We start from the raw sequence: 11,621 nt of genomic DNA, 5'->3' as shown, positions 1-11,621 counted from the left end.
ACCATGGTCCCCTTCCCTTGAACGAGAGATGGCGCGCAGAGGAGCGACAGAGAGCAGCTCGGAGCACGTGCAGCCTTTGGAATCTGATCACTGGAGGTCGATAGATACCCTGAGTCCCCGCCAGGAAGAGGAGAGGCCGCTGGTACCCATAGAAATTGAATTATCACAGAGAACTCGTGCGCAGTTGGATACACTGTCTCGCTCGGCCCACCTTGCACAACCTCGATTTGGTCTCGAAACGCCGCTCGACCCTCTGTCCTCCTCCTCCAGTCTAAAATACGTGCATGAGGGCGATTTGCTGAAGTTACGCCTGGTTTTGGATAATCTAACCCTTGCAGGGCTCAGTTCGTTGTCAGTTCAAGAGGTGAGTGAATTTTAAGATCATATTTTGAAACTCTTTGTTCTCTCTCACCAGACTGTTTTTCCAAGGCCACGGAGATGATTAGCCAGGTTTTCAAGAGTGTTTCTGCCGTTGACGATGTAGACATCTTGTTAATCTGTCACTAATACAATGGATACACAACCCTTAAAAATTTGCATAACTTCAAGCAGAGCCTTTGGAATCTAATGGAGGTGAGGAATAGTAGCACTGAGCTCAGAATCATAGTTACAATTCTGAAACACTTTTACGCCTCACCTTCAGTACTTTCAAAAGTCTCTAGTTTAGAGCGATATGGATTTTTTTTTTTTTTTAAGTTTTCCTGTATTGTATTAGTGACACATTAACTACATTTATACAGTATCAAAAGGAGGAACGAACATGTGTTTATTTATTTATTTATCATTTTTTATACCATGAGGGCTTTTCACGGGAATTTCTGGGCTAAAGGGGATACTTTTCGGTGTATCTCCTATCTCAAAGCCCACCCGCTAGGAAACCGTTTCCCTGAGAGAGAGGAAGCCCAACCTACACTCGGACCGTGGACAGGATTCGAACCCGTGCGCTTGGAGACCCCTCGGACCCCAAAGCACGCATGGTTCCACTGTACCACGTACTAACCATACCTGTGAACTTTGGAAACAGCAGTGGTGGGAGAGCAAACCCTTTCTGAATACTCTAAGTTAACTCGTGTCGCATCTTTACCTTGATTCTTCCTCTCTCATCTATCACTACTTCCAAATCACACCAAACATCCACAATTCGATAACTATTCCTGTCCTTCTCTCCCCAGGTTACATTCCAGCGCGGATCGGCAGGAGAGGATCTAGGCAGGCATGAGTCAACTGACGGAGGAGGAAGACACGGGCGGAGGAATGGTCGGCGAGCAGCGAGTAGTTCTGGTTTGGTGCGGGCTGCCTTCTCTCAGGTAGTAGTGAGGGCCAAGTACCAAGTGAGAGGCAGTGCTGGGGGCTTCCTTACCTTCAGGGAGAGTGGGAATTTGACTCTCACTGCCCCGACTGTGTTTTTGACTTCCCGCCTCTCTCTCATCCTGCCGCCGCCGCCTCCTCGGTCATCGCCGCGCTCTGTTACAACACCCCACAGGTAACATGCAGTAACACCCTTCCTAACACACAAAAAAATCACAGTAATACGATGTAACTAACTCTAAAATGATAGTAATATGCTTCAAATTAATCCGACAGTATCGCAAACCATCTCAGTTTCCAGGACTATACCAAAAAAGTACACTGATCCAATTCTCTCCTCTCCCTTTCGTGTCCCAGGCGTCACGGGGGCAGGGTGAAGGTGGTGAGGGTGAGGAGTGAGGTGACTACGGGCCCCACCACCCTGACCATCCAACCTGCCGCCCATCCGCCTAAGTGGGTGAGGCAGCAGGTGCAGACAAAGGTGTGTATTAGTGGTGGTAATAGTAGTAGTAGTAGTAGTAGTAGTAGTAGTAGTAGTAGTAGTAGTAGTAGTTGTTGTTGTAGTAGTTGTGGTAATAGTAATCGTAGTCGTATTATTATTTTTATTATTATTATTATTATTATTATTATTATTAGTAGTAGTAGTAGTAGTAGTAGTATTAGTAGTAGTGGTAGTGGTAGTAGTAATAGTAGTTTGAGGAGGAGGAGTAGTAGTAGTAGTAGTATTAGTAGTAGTGGTAGTGGTAGTAGTAATAGTAGTTTGAGGAGGAGGAGGAGGAGGAGGAGGAGGAGAGGAGAAAGAGGAGGAAGGAGGTTAAAGAAAATGAAACAGTGATAGCAATAATCGTGAAATACTGCATACCTATATATAGCAGAGCATTGTTGAGGTGGAAGTAGTAGTGAGAGTAGCAATAATGATGAAACAGTAGCAGTAATACATAAATGTTAGCTTAAACTGCAATAACTAGCGATAATAGTAATCAAAACACACCAAAGAAGAGAGGAAGAGATTCAGATTCAGATTCAGATTCAGATTCAGATTGGGATTCAGATTCTCTATTCCAGCGAAGGTAGTTATTACTCACATCATTACAGCTTAACAAGGATGAATAATTACAAAAAAATATATATATGACAAATCAATAATATCCAAAAAGTAAAGTATAAAAATAATATTACAGTAAAACATAATATTTATCAATCAGAGAGAGAGAGAGAGAGAGAGAGAGAGAGAGAGAGCTGAATTCACACCCGTTATAAAAGTGAGCCTTAACAAACGTCTCTTCTCTCACACACTTCTGGGGCAGCTGGAGGAGTTATCGAGGGACCTCAGCCATGGACACGGGGCGGTGCGGCGTCTCCTGCACCTGTGGGGAAAGCTCCTGAAGAGACTGATCCACCGCACTGCTCGCGCCATTGCCTAGACGCCCTTCACTTTCACCAACCCACTCACCAAGCCACCAAGCCAGCCAAGCACGTGGCATTTGTGGTATGGGAAAACAAAGAAGGTGTTATATTGAAGTTAAGGATTAGAGTGGTGTTACTGGGAAGACATTAGTGAGTATTAGTGTGATAAGATGAATGATGCGTACAATAAGGTTTTATTGTTCGTGTATTTAAGAGATGAATGTTTTAAGAAAGGAATTGCGTCTTAACTATGATAGGGATTAAAAAAAAAGAAGTAAAGATTAAGGTGGTGCTATTGAAGGGAAAGCATTGGTGAGCATTATAGGATGAATTATTACAAGGTTTCATTGTTCGTGTATTATATTAAAGATGAATGATGCAAGGGCTACAGCAGTGGTTCTCATCCTGGCTGGGGGCCATGGCAACAATTTAAGGCGGCCATGGCAAACTGTTACAAGTTTTAAAATTCTAATTCATTTTGGAAATCTGAATAAAAAATTGTATAACTGTCCTCGCATAAGAAAATTTTTCTTTTAATTGATTGACGATAAAAAAAAAAAAACAGTAGCGACACAGTGATGTTACGTATGCATGTGTCCGTGTGTGTGAAATTGTTATTGTTTGTGCAATGTCGGAGTGAGGTTTGGGAGGTAAATGAAGGGGAGCCACGCGATTGTTAGGAATTCATGAAGGGGATATGGAGACAGAAAGGATGAGAACCAGTGGGCTAGTGGGCTAGAGTTTGTTTTAAAGCAGTGGTTCCCAACCTTTTGGCACTCGCGACCCCTTAACCAAAAAGTTTGAAACCCATGTGACCCCCTACTAGGGCTTACTATCAGCAGCTTAATTTTGTTTTTATTTTCTGTGAAGGCGAGGAAAGAAATATCTAAAAAGCATTTAAAAATCCTGTAATTACACAGGCATATTCACTCACAGGCACGCATACACACACCCATAATATCACGTAATGACATTGAACTAATGTAGCACAAGCTTTTTTTTTTCACCGATAAAAAAGAAAAAATGTAAGAGCATAAAAAAAATGTAATTGATGAGATAAAATTAATATTATCCCAATCTACTTCTGGCAAGGCTACGCGACCCCCTGCCAAGGCTTCGCGACCCCCCAGGGGGTTACGACTCACCGGTTGGGAACCCCTGTTTCAAAGAGAAGAAAAACGTTTTTATTATGACAGATATGACAAAAAAAAAAAAAAGACAAAATTTGAGGTTGCGCCACTGATTGAAAGGGGAATAAAGAGTTGGTTGTTATGAGACATGGATGATTTTAAAAGAAAGATAAGATGCGTCTTTATCATGATAGTTATGATCAAAATAAGATGAAAAATAAGTAAAGTAAAGATTAATTAACTTCTTGTCAAGGGAGGGGGAAAATTGAACGAACATTGCCATTATAAGAGACAAGGTTGATATAAAAGAATTAGTTGATACATTCCCTCATAAAGAGTATATCCTGTTCACCTTTTCAGTTTACCTGGGCACACCTGAGGAAAGTACAGGTGTTAATTGGAGAACTGATGTAGAAGTTTGAATATCATAATAATGACCTTTAATTTCACGTATATTAAGGGCTGTTTTCCTTTGATATACTTGTTAGACGATATTGTTGTTGAGAGAGAGAGAGAGAGAGAGAGAGAGAGAGAGAGAGAGAGAGTGTGTGTGTGTGTGTGTGTGTGTGTGTGTGTGTGTGTGTGTTGTATAGGGTTGCCATATGTCCAAATTTCTCGAACATGTCCGGAATTCACCTGTTGAAATCTGTCTCTGGGGATATTTTTGAAACTTCCTTAAATGTCTGGAATTTCAGCTTCCATCAATGACTGTTAAAAAAAAATGTATTTCTATAGGTTGAAATGGTGGGAGAAAAGAAGGGAGAAGGGTTTACTGGATGGCAGCTGCTTTGGTCTGGTTTTGCTCATTAGTTAACGAAAATAAATAGATAAATAAATGAATGAATAAATAAATAACAAGAGGAGTGATGGAAGAGAAGGAGGAGAATAAAAGAGGAAGAGGAGTGAGGAATGTTAATTAACGTAAACACATCAGAACTTTTTATTTATTTATTTATTTATTTATTTACTTATTTGTTTATTTTGCATTGGCGATGTGATGGTACAGTTGCAACACCAAACACACACACACACACACACACACACGTATGTACACACTCACGCACCCACCCACCCACCCACCCAGCCACACAAACACACACACACACACACACACACACACACACACACACACATCGGTCTATGAGATCTGAGCTCGCTCAGTAATGGGGAAGACTGGCTGGGTAACCAGCAGACGACCGAAGTGAATTACACACACATTCCTACCCGAAGATCGGTCTATGAGCTCTGAGCTCGCTCCGTAATGGGGAAGGCTGGCTGGGTGACCAGCAGACGACCATGGTGAATTACACAGCTATGCACACACACCTACACACACCCCCATACTCGTGCGCGCGCGCAAACACACACACACACACACACACACACACATGGAAGGGGATGGACACGGTTGACAAAGAAGACTTATTGTTGTGGAACTCAGGAAATACAAAGGGCCACGGCATGAAATAAAAAAAAAAAAAAGACTGCGTGTAGAAGAGTCATTAAGAAAACACAGAAATATGGAACAATTTGGATGAAACAATGGTTCAAGTAAGAAATATCCATGACTTTAAGGCTAAAATGGATTACTATAGGTATATAGACAGGACAGTACGAGCATGGCTCTTTTCCTGTAAAACACAACTACTAAAAAAAGTAGGTAAATACACACACACCAAGATATCACTGGCGTCCTGACCCGCCAAGCCCCTGCCAGCCCCGCCCCCTTCACCCTCCAGCCAAGCACCACCACCACCACCATCACAACAAGACATCCCACGGCGCTCGGACCAGCCAACCCCACCACCCCCGCCCCTTCACCTGCAGCCATGTGAGTTAGGGCGTATTCGAGTGTTTTGCATGTGTTTGCAGGTGTTTTAAGGGCTCGCTGTGTTGGAGTAGGTGAAGGAGGTGAAGGTGTAGGGGAGGGGAGGAATGTGGGGAGGGAGGGGAGGGGAGATGGAGGTAGTGAGATAAAGTGCAAAAAAAAAAAAAAAAAAAAACCGGCTCTACATCACAATTTTTTTTTCGTTTATTATTGGAATTTGCATTGTTTTTGTATTATTTATTGCTAGGAAGGTAAATGAAGTTATAATCCTTAATAAAATCATGTCTAGTTATGTTTTTTTGCTTCTTGTTGAAATGACACTTTCAGCGTTCATAATTTTATTTATTTATTTATTTTTTTAATTACCATGCCTAGGATTGTTTTGGTGCTTGATATAAGACTTAAAAAATGTCAACTATATGACCCAATTAATAATACTCCATGAACTATAGTCTAACTATTCGTATTTCTATATTTAAAAGTTTTAGCAGTACCAATGTAGAAAACAAAAAATCTTTATACGACGAGAAATCTGCATTTCGTTATTTGGTTAGAAAGCAAAAAAAAATTGTATTCAGGAAATGTAATATGATTTATTGTGACTGTGCTTTCCTTCTCGACACTGTGATGGGTTTGTGCGCCGTTGGCTTGAAAAAAAAAAGACCGCTCGTTGGACTTGGTAATGTAAACAATACACTCGGTAACGTTATTATATTTCGGTTATTAGTTAAAGTATTTGTTGCGTCTAAAAATGTTGTGCATTTCAATTTGGGCGCCTTTTTTCTTCTCGCGATTTTTAAAATGAATTACGTACGTAAATATTGGGCTATATGGGCACCTCAGCCTTGCCTTCCTCACCAGGGTCAGTCCACCAATGTTTGCCTACAGTCCTCTGTTTCCAAACCCAGATAGTTCAGCAAAACCAGAATAAACCATTAAAATAGATAGATAGCCCATTACTGTGTTAAATAAGGCAATGGTTTTGTATATCTCTGTTCAGACTGTCTGGTGCCCACCATGATCCAGACCAAGACCCTATCCCACCAACCCCCAGCCCTCCCTATGTCAATTCTTGAACATTTCCTTCAATTCTCAGTGTTCTCCGGGCATTTCCTGCTGTTTTCCAGCTGAAATACATAAAGTGTAGTGATAGGAGGAAGAAATAGAGAATAGAAGTGTGTGAGGGAGTTTAGCAGTAATACCACGACCAGCAACAGCATTATTATCGTTGTGTGTGTGTGTTACATGCCCAAGGCCACCATCAATCCGTGTTATCTCGCCAGAATTGAGCTGTGCCTTGAGGCGGCCTAAAAATAGTGAGTGACTGACACTCTGGTGGCCAGCAGCTGCCACTGTCAGGCCAGTGGTGGTGTTCATCCCCCAGACAGATGACCTCACGCATGGCGCATTACCACTCCCACCTTCTGTTAACCTTTAACCTCTTCAATACTTGGAAGCATTTGTTACCTTGAGGTTCCGGCATGATAGGCGATTTTATTGACGTTAGGAAGGGTTTATGGAGGTCAGAAGATTGATGGCCAGTCTTCACTTGCATAAGTGCCTGAAGCTGCATAAACTTGCCAAATAATATGCAGAATAAATATAAAATTGCGTCCTGGTACTGAAGGGGCTAAAGTGTGGGCAATATTTCTGCTACACCTTTGTGCCGATTCTTTTTATGTAAGAAGGGAAAGCTGGCCAAGGGCAACATAAAGAGCAAAATAAAAGAAAAAGGCCCATTTAATTGTTAGTCCTCTTATATGGTCTTATATGGAGTTGATGCTCCCAGCCTTCCCCTCGTTGCATATCTTGTCTCATGTTGCGTGCCAGACATTTCTCTTTAATCTAGATTGATATAGGCGTCAGTTTGGATTATTGTTTGCTTGTTTGTTGCCTTGTGACCTTGTTACTGCAGCAAAGGTAAATAGAGTTTTTTTTATTAATTTACTTACATGTTTTCCAATATTGCATTGGGTGTTAGTGAAGATGTACAGAATTTTGATAGTTAATATATGGCAACCCTATTCTTGTATGCAAATATCGTAGTTTTTCAGCTCCAATACTCCTTAAATAGAAAAATTGGAACAGAAAAAGAGAGAGAGAATGTGTGTGTGTGTGTGTGTGTGTGTGTTGTATGCCCAAATATTACCCCTCCTTAGCTGTAATACTCCTTGTTGTGATAGATAAGGTAAACAACTTCTGTATTAGTATAACGCACCTCATACACTCCCTAGTATGCCTGTCGTTAGTGTGTCTATATACTAACACCTTGTACATAACTTTACCTTACTAACAAGATAATTATGTAGTGTATTTCTGGTTTTATTGGTATTCCTGATCTGGTGTTTTATGATAGATTTACCTTATACCAAATGACATAGATAGAGTCTTAGCCAGTACTCTCTTTCTCTGGTACACTCTGGAATGCCCTGCCAAATGACATAAGAGTGTTAACCAGTACTCTCAATCATTCATCCCTTTCTCTGGTACACTCTGGAACTCCCTACCTGCTTCTATATTCCCATCTTCCTATGACCTGAACTCATTGAATAGGGAAGTTTCAAGACATTTATCCCATTCTTTTGGCTAACTCTCAGACCTGTTTTGGGACTGGCATCTCAGTGGGCCTTTCTGTTAAATGTTTTTTGTTGCCCTTGGCCAGATTTTCCCTCTTACATAGAAAATAAATAACTAAAACATGTATGCAATGAAAGACAAAATACAAGATACCATTTTAGTAACAGAACAGTCTTACAGTGTGAAGTGAGAGAAACAACCTTCTATTGCTTTGGAAATCCCTCTTGGTCAGTCAGTAAAGGATAAAATGACATCTCAGAGCAAACGAAGACTGACACTTTGAGGGAATAACAGATGACTGAATGTTGATGGAAAAGTTAGTTAATTTGTGGAGAAGCAGGGAAGAATAATTTTAGTAGAAGGGAAAGGAAAGGAGAAAAAGATGGGATTACAGGAAATATAAAGTAAAGGAATAGAAGAGGAAAGAAAGAAAATAAATAAAGGAATAGAAGAGAAGATAGAAAAGTTTTAAAAAGAGAAATGAAGGAAATAACAGAGAAAGAAAGTATGGACTTGAGAAATTATAGAAAAAAAAGAGGAAAAGGGAGGACAGAGAGATAGAGAACCTGAAATAAGAAAAAAAATAAATAAAGGGAGAAAAAGAAAATGAAAAATAAAGAAAAGGCAAAGAACAAATAAAAGCAATAAAAAGATAAGAAGAAATAGCTAAATAAAAAAAAAATAAAAAACAATAAAAAAAATACAAATATGTAAAAAAAAAAAAGAAAAAAAAAAAGAACCTATTGAACCTCAGCTAATATCAATGAACCCGAACAGAACCTCCATATAGTGCAGTTCTGGAAAACTGAACTGGGGAGTGAGTGGCAGAGAACCTTTCATCACTTTGTACTGTCTTGAACCAGCGGGAGAGGTTCTGGTACTGCTCCTGTGAAGAAAAAAAACATTGGTGTGAGAGAGAGAGAGAGAGAGAGAGAGAGAGAGAGAGAGAGAGAGAGAGAGAGAGAGAGAGAGAGAGAGAGAGAGAGAGAGAGAGAGGACGAACAGAAATTTGAGGAAGAAGAGATGGAAAGTGGAAAAAGAGATAGGAAAAGAAAGAAGCTGGAGGGAAGAGGTACAGAAGAGGGAACAGGAATAGAGAGAAAAAGAGAGGAAAAGGAACTGAAAAGGAAAGGAGAAGAGAATAAGGAGGAGAAGAGAATAAGATACAGAAGCTAATGAGAAGGAGAGAAACTGGAAAGTGAAGAAACTGAAGAGAAAAGTAGAGATGAAACAGAAATAGAAAAAAAAAAAGAAGAGGAAAAAACTTAACATAAATAAACAAAACACACACACACACACACACACACACACACACACACACACACACCTTATGCATAAATGACCAGGTAGTGACAAAAGGATGTAGCGTCAGGAACAAGACCACATCGGCTATGGTCAGACTGAAGCCACACAGGAAGGCGCGGTTTTCCAGCTCCTTATTGACATGGTGAAGACAGCTCCCCAATGCCTGTAAAGTGTGGAGAGAAAGTATTATTTGGGTCTTTCTTAGTGGTTTTGTGTAAGCTGTCTACTACTACTACTACTACTACTACTACTTACTACTACAACCATTTCTCTCCTCTTCCTCTCTTATTCAGCTTCATTCCACCTCTAACCAGCTTTCCTCCTCTCCAACCTCCTCTTCCTCTCCTTTCCAGTCTCTTCTTTCTACCACCTCCTCTTCCTCTCCCATGCAGCTTCACTACACTTCTCCTCTCCTTTCCAGCTCCTCCTCTTCCTCTAGCCTCTTTTCATCTCCTAAACTTGTACTCTTCCTCTTCCTCCCCTCTCCCTTTACTTTCCAACCTCCCCTCTGTCTTCCCTCTCCCCCTTTCTCATTCTCGTACCTCTAATGAAGCACAGTGAAAGAGTCTCGTGGAAAAATAGGTGAGCCAGGAGTGTGTCAGGGTTCTCTCCAGGTGTGTGGTGCCCTCCAGGTGTGGCCCAAAGGTGCGGACCAGTGCCAGGGTGCCGCAGACGAATCCTGAGGTCCTCTTCCCCTTGGCCTCCACTGCAACCTGGGTGAGGAGACAAAGGATGGGTCAGAAATAGGCACTGTCCTAATATAGGCATCCCTCCTGTTCTCCTCATTTCCTGGCTCCCCCCTTCGCAGCTCTTTCACACACCTGATTTGGCATCATGTATATGAAGCCACATTATTGGTCAAAAAGGAAAGAGAGAGAAAAGAGATAATAAATGGAGGAAATGGGATTAAAATATAAAGAAAAGTGGATGATAATGGAGGAAGAGAAAATAAAACAGATGGAAAGAAAATGGATAATAAATGTAGAAGATGGGAATAAAACAAGAGATAGAAAGAATAATCAATAATGAATTGAGGAACAGGAGGAAATGGGAGTGAAAATATAATAATGAATAAGGGAATAGGAGGAAATGATAATGAAAAGTGAATAAAAAGAAAATGGATATTGAATAGGGGGAGAGGATGAATAGTAAGAGAATAGGAGGAAATGGTAATGAGAATGATAACAAATAGGGAAATAGGAGGAAATGGGAATGGGAATATGGTAACGAATAAGGGAATAAGAGAATATGATAACAAAAAAAGCAGATAGGAAAATGGATAATGAATAGGGGGAAGAGAACAAATCAGGGAATAGGGGAGATGGGAATGAGAATGATAACGAATAAAGGAATAGGTGTGTGTGTTTGTGTCGTTGACCAATAGCGTGGCTTCATATATGTGACGTCAAATGAGCTCTGTGGAGGAGCTGCGAAGGGGGAGCCGGGAAACGAGGAGAGCTAGAGGGACATCTATATTAGGACTCAAGAAATATTAATACTCCGGCGTCGTTTACTCAGGCCATAATGTATCTTTTTCTATTCATCCGGGTTGTAATATCTAGCTTACCGTGTCCTTATCAGAATCTATCTTCACTTTGTCAAGCTTCAAGTACTTCACCACCTCGCGTAGCACTTTCTTCTCCATTATTTGTGTGTTTTGGGAGGAAATATGCTGTCCCTTTAAAATCTGGCTACCTCTGGCACGTGTGTTTGTTGACGTCTCTTGGGCTGTCTTGTATACTCGTGTACCTCCTCTTTATTTTTTGCTTATTTCAATAGTTTTGTGGCTTTTCATCCCAAAATGTTTGATATAAAAGATTGCTTGGTTATTATAGATTTGTTATACGTACTTGGTGTTAATATTAGCCTGTTATTATTTGTAATCAATGCGTTTTTCCAGATTTGTTTGTCTTGTCTCGCGTACATCTACGGCTTAATTTTCACTTATTTCAATAGTTACATGATGAAAAAACGTGTGATAAGAGAGAATACTCGTATATAGTGGATTCATTACGTGTGCTTGGTCTCCATATCAATATGTTAATAATTGTTATGAAAGCATTTAT

The 11,621-nt window shown here is 40.5% G+C and overlaps 2 protein-coding genes across 2 annotated transcripts in view; one reads left to right on the top strand and one right to left on the bottom strand.

Moving 5' to 3' along the window:
- The window catches only part of LOC123512796, a 13,623-nt gene extending 8,876 nt beyond the window's left edge, over nucleotides 1-4,747 (top strand). Inside the window, exons 3-6 of the mRNA XM_045269381.1 lie at nucleotides 1-364; nucleotides 1,173-1,483; nucleotides 1,666-1,789; nucleotides 2,616-4,747. The exon at nucleotides 1-364 is cut by the window's left edge and continues 55 nt beyond it. Of these exons, the coding sequence (XP_045125316.1) occupies nucleotides 1-364; nucleotides 1,173-1,483; nucleotides 1,666-1,789; nucleotides 2,616-2,732 (916 nt within the window). The 3' untranslated portion in view covers nucleotides 2,733-4,747. The remainder of the gene's footprint in view (nucleotides 365-1,172; nucleotides 1,484-1,665; nucleotides 1,790-2,615) is intronic.
- A 3,646-nt stretch (nucleotides 4,748-8,393) lies between these two features.
- Nucleotides 8,394-11,272, bottom strand: LOC123512654 (eukaryotic translation elongation factor 1 epsilon-1-like). Its single transcript, XM_045269125.1, has 4 exons — nucleotides 11,123-11,272; nucleotides 10,098-10,268; nucleotides 9,578-9,718; nucleotides 8,394-9,136 (listed from the first exon to the last, which is right to left on the bottom strand). Exons 1-4 carry the CDS (start codon nucleotides 11,198-11,200, stop codon nucleotides 9,011-9,013), a joined length of 516 nt encoding a protein of 171 aa, XP_045125060.1. The 5' UTR covers nucleotides 11,201-11,272; the 3' UTR covers nucleotides 8,394-9,010.
- Between the last annotated feature and the right edge of the window lie 349 nt (nucleotides 11,273-11,621).

The sequence above is a fragment of the Portunus trituberculatus genome, chromosome 34 (genome assembly GCF_017591435.1).
Source record: "Portunus trituberculatus isolate SZX2019 chromosome 34, ASM1759143v1, whole genome shotgun sequence".
Classification (NCBI taxonomy): Eukaryota; Metazoa; Arthropoda; class Malacostraca; order Decapoda; family Portunidae; genus Portunus; species Portunus trituberculatus.
The sequence above is the reverse complement of the archived record's forward strand: the minus strand, read 5'-3'. Positions and strand labels throughout refer to the sequence as shown.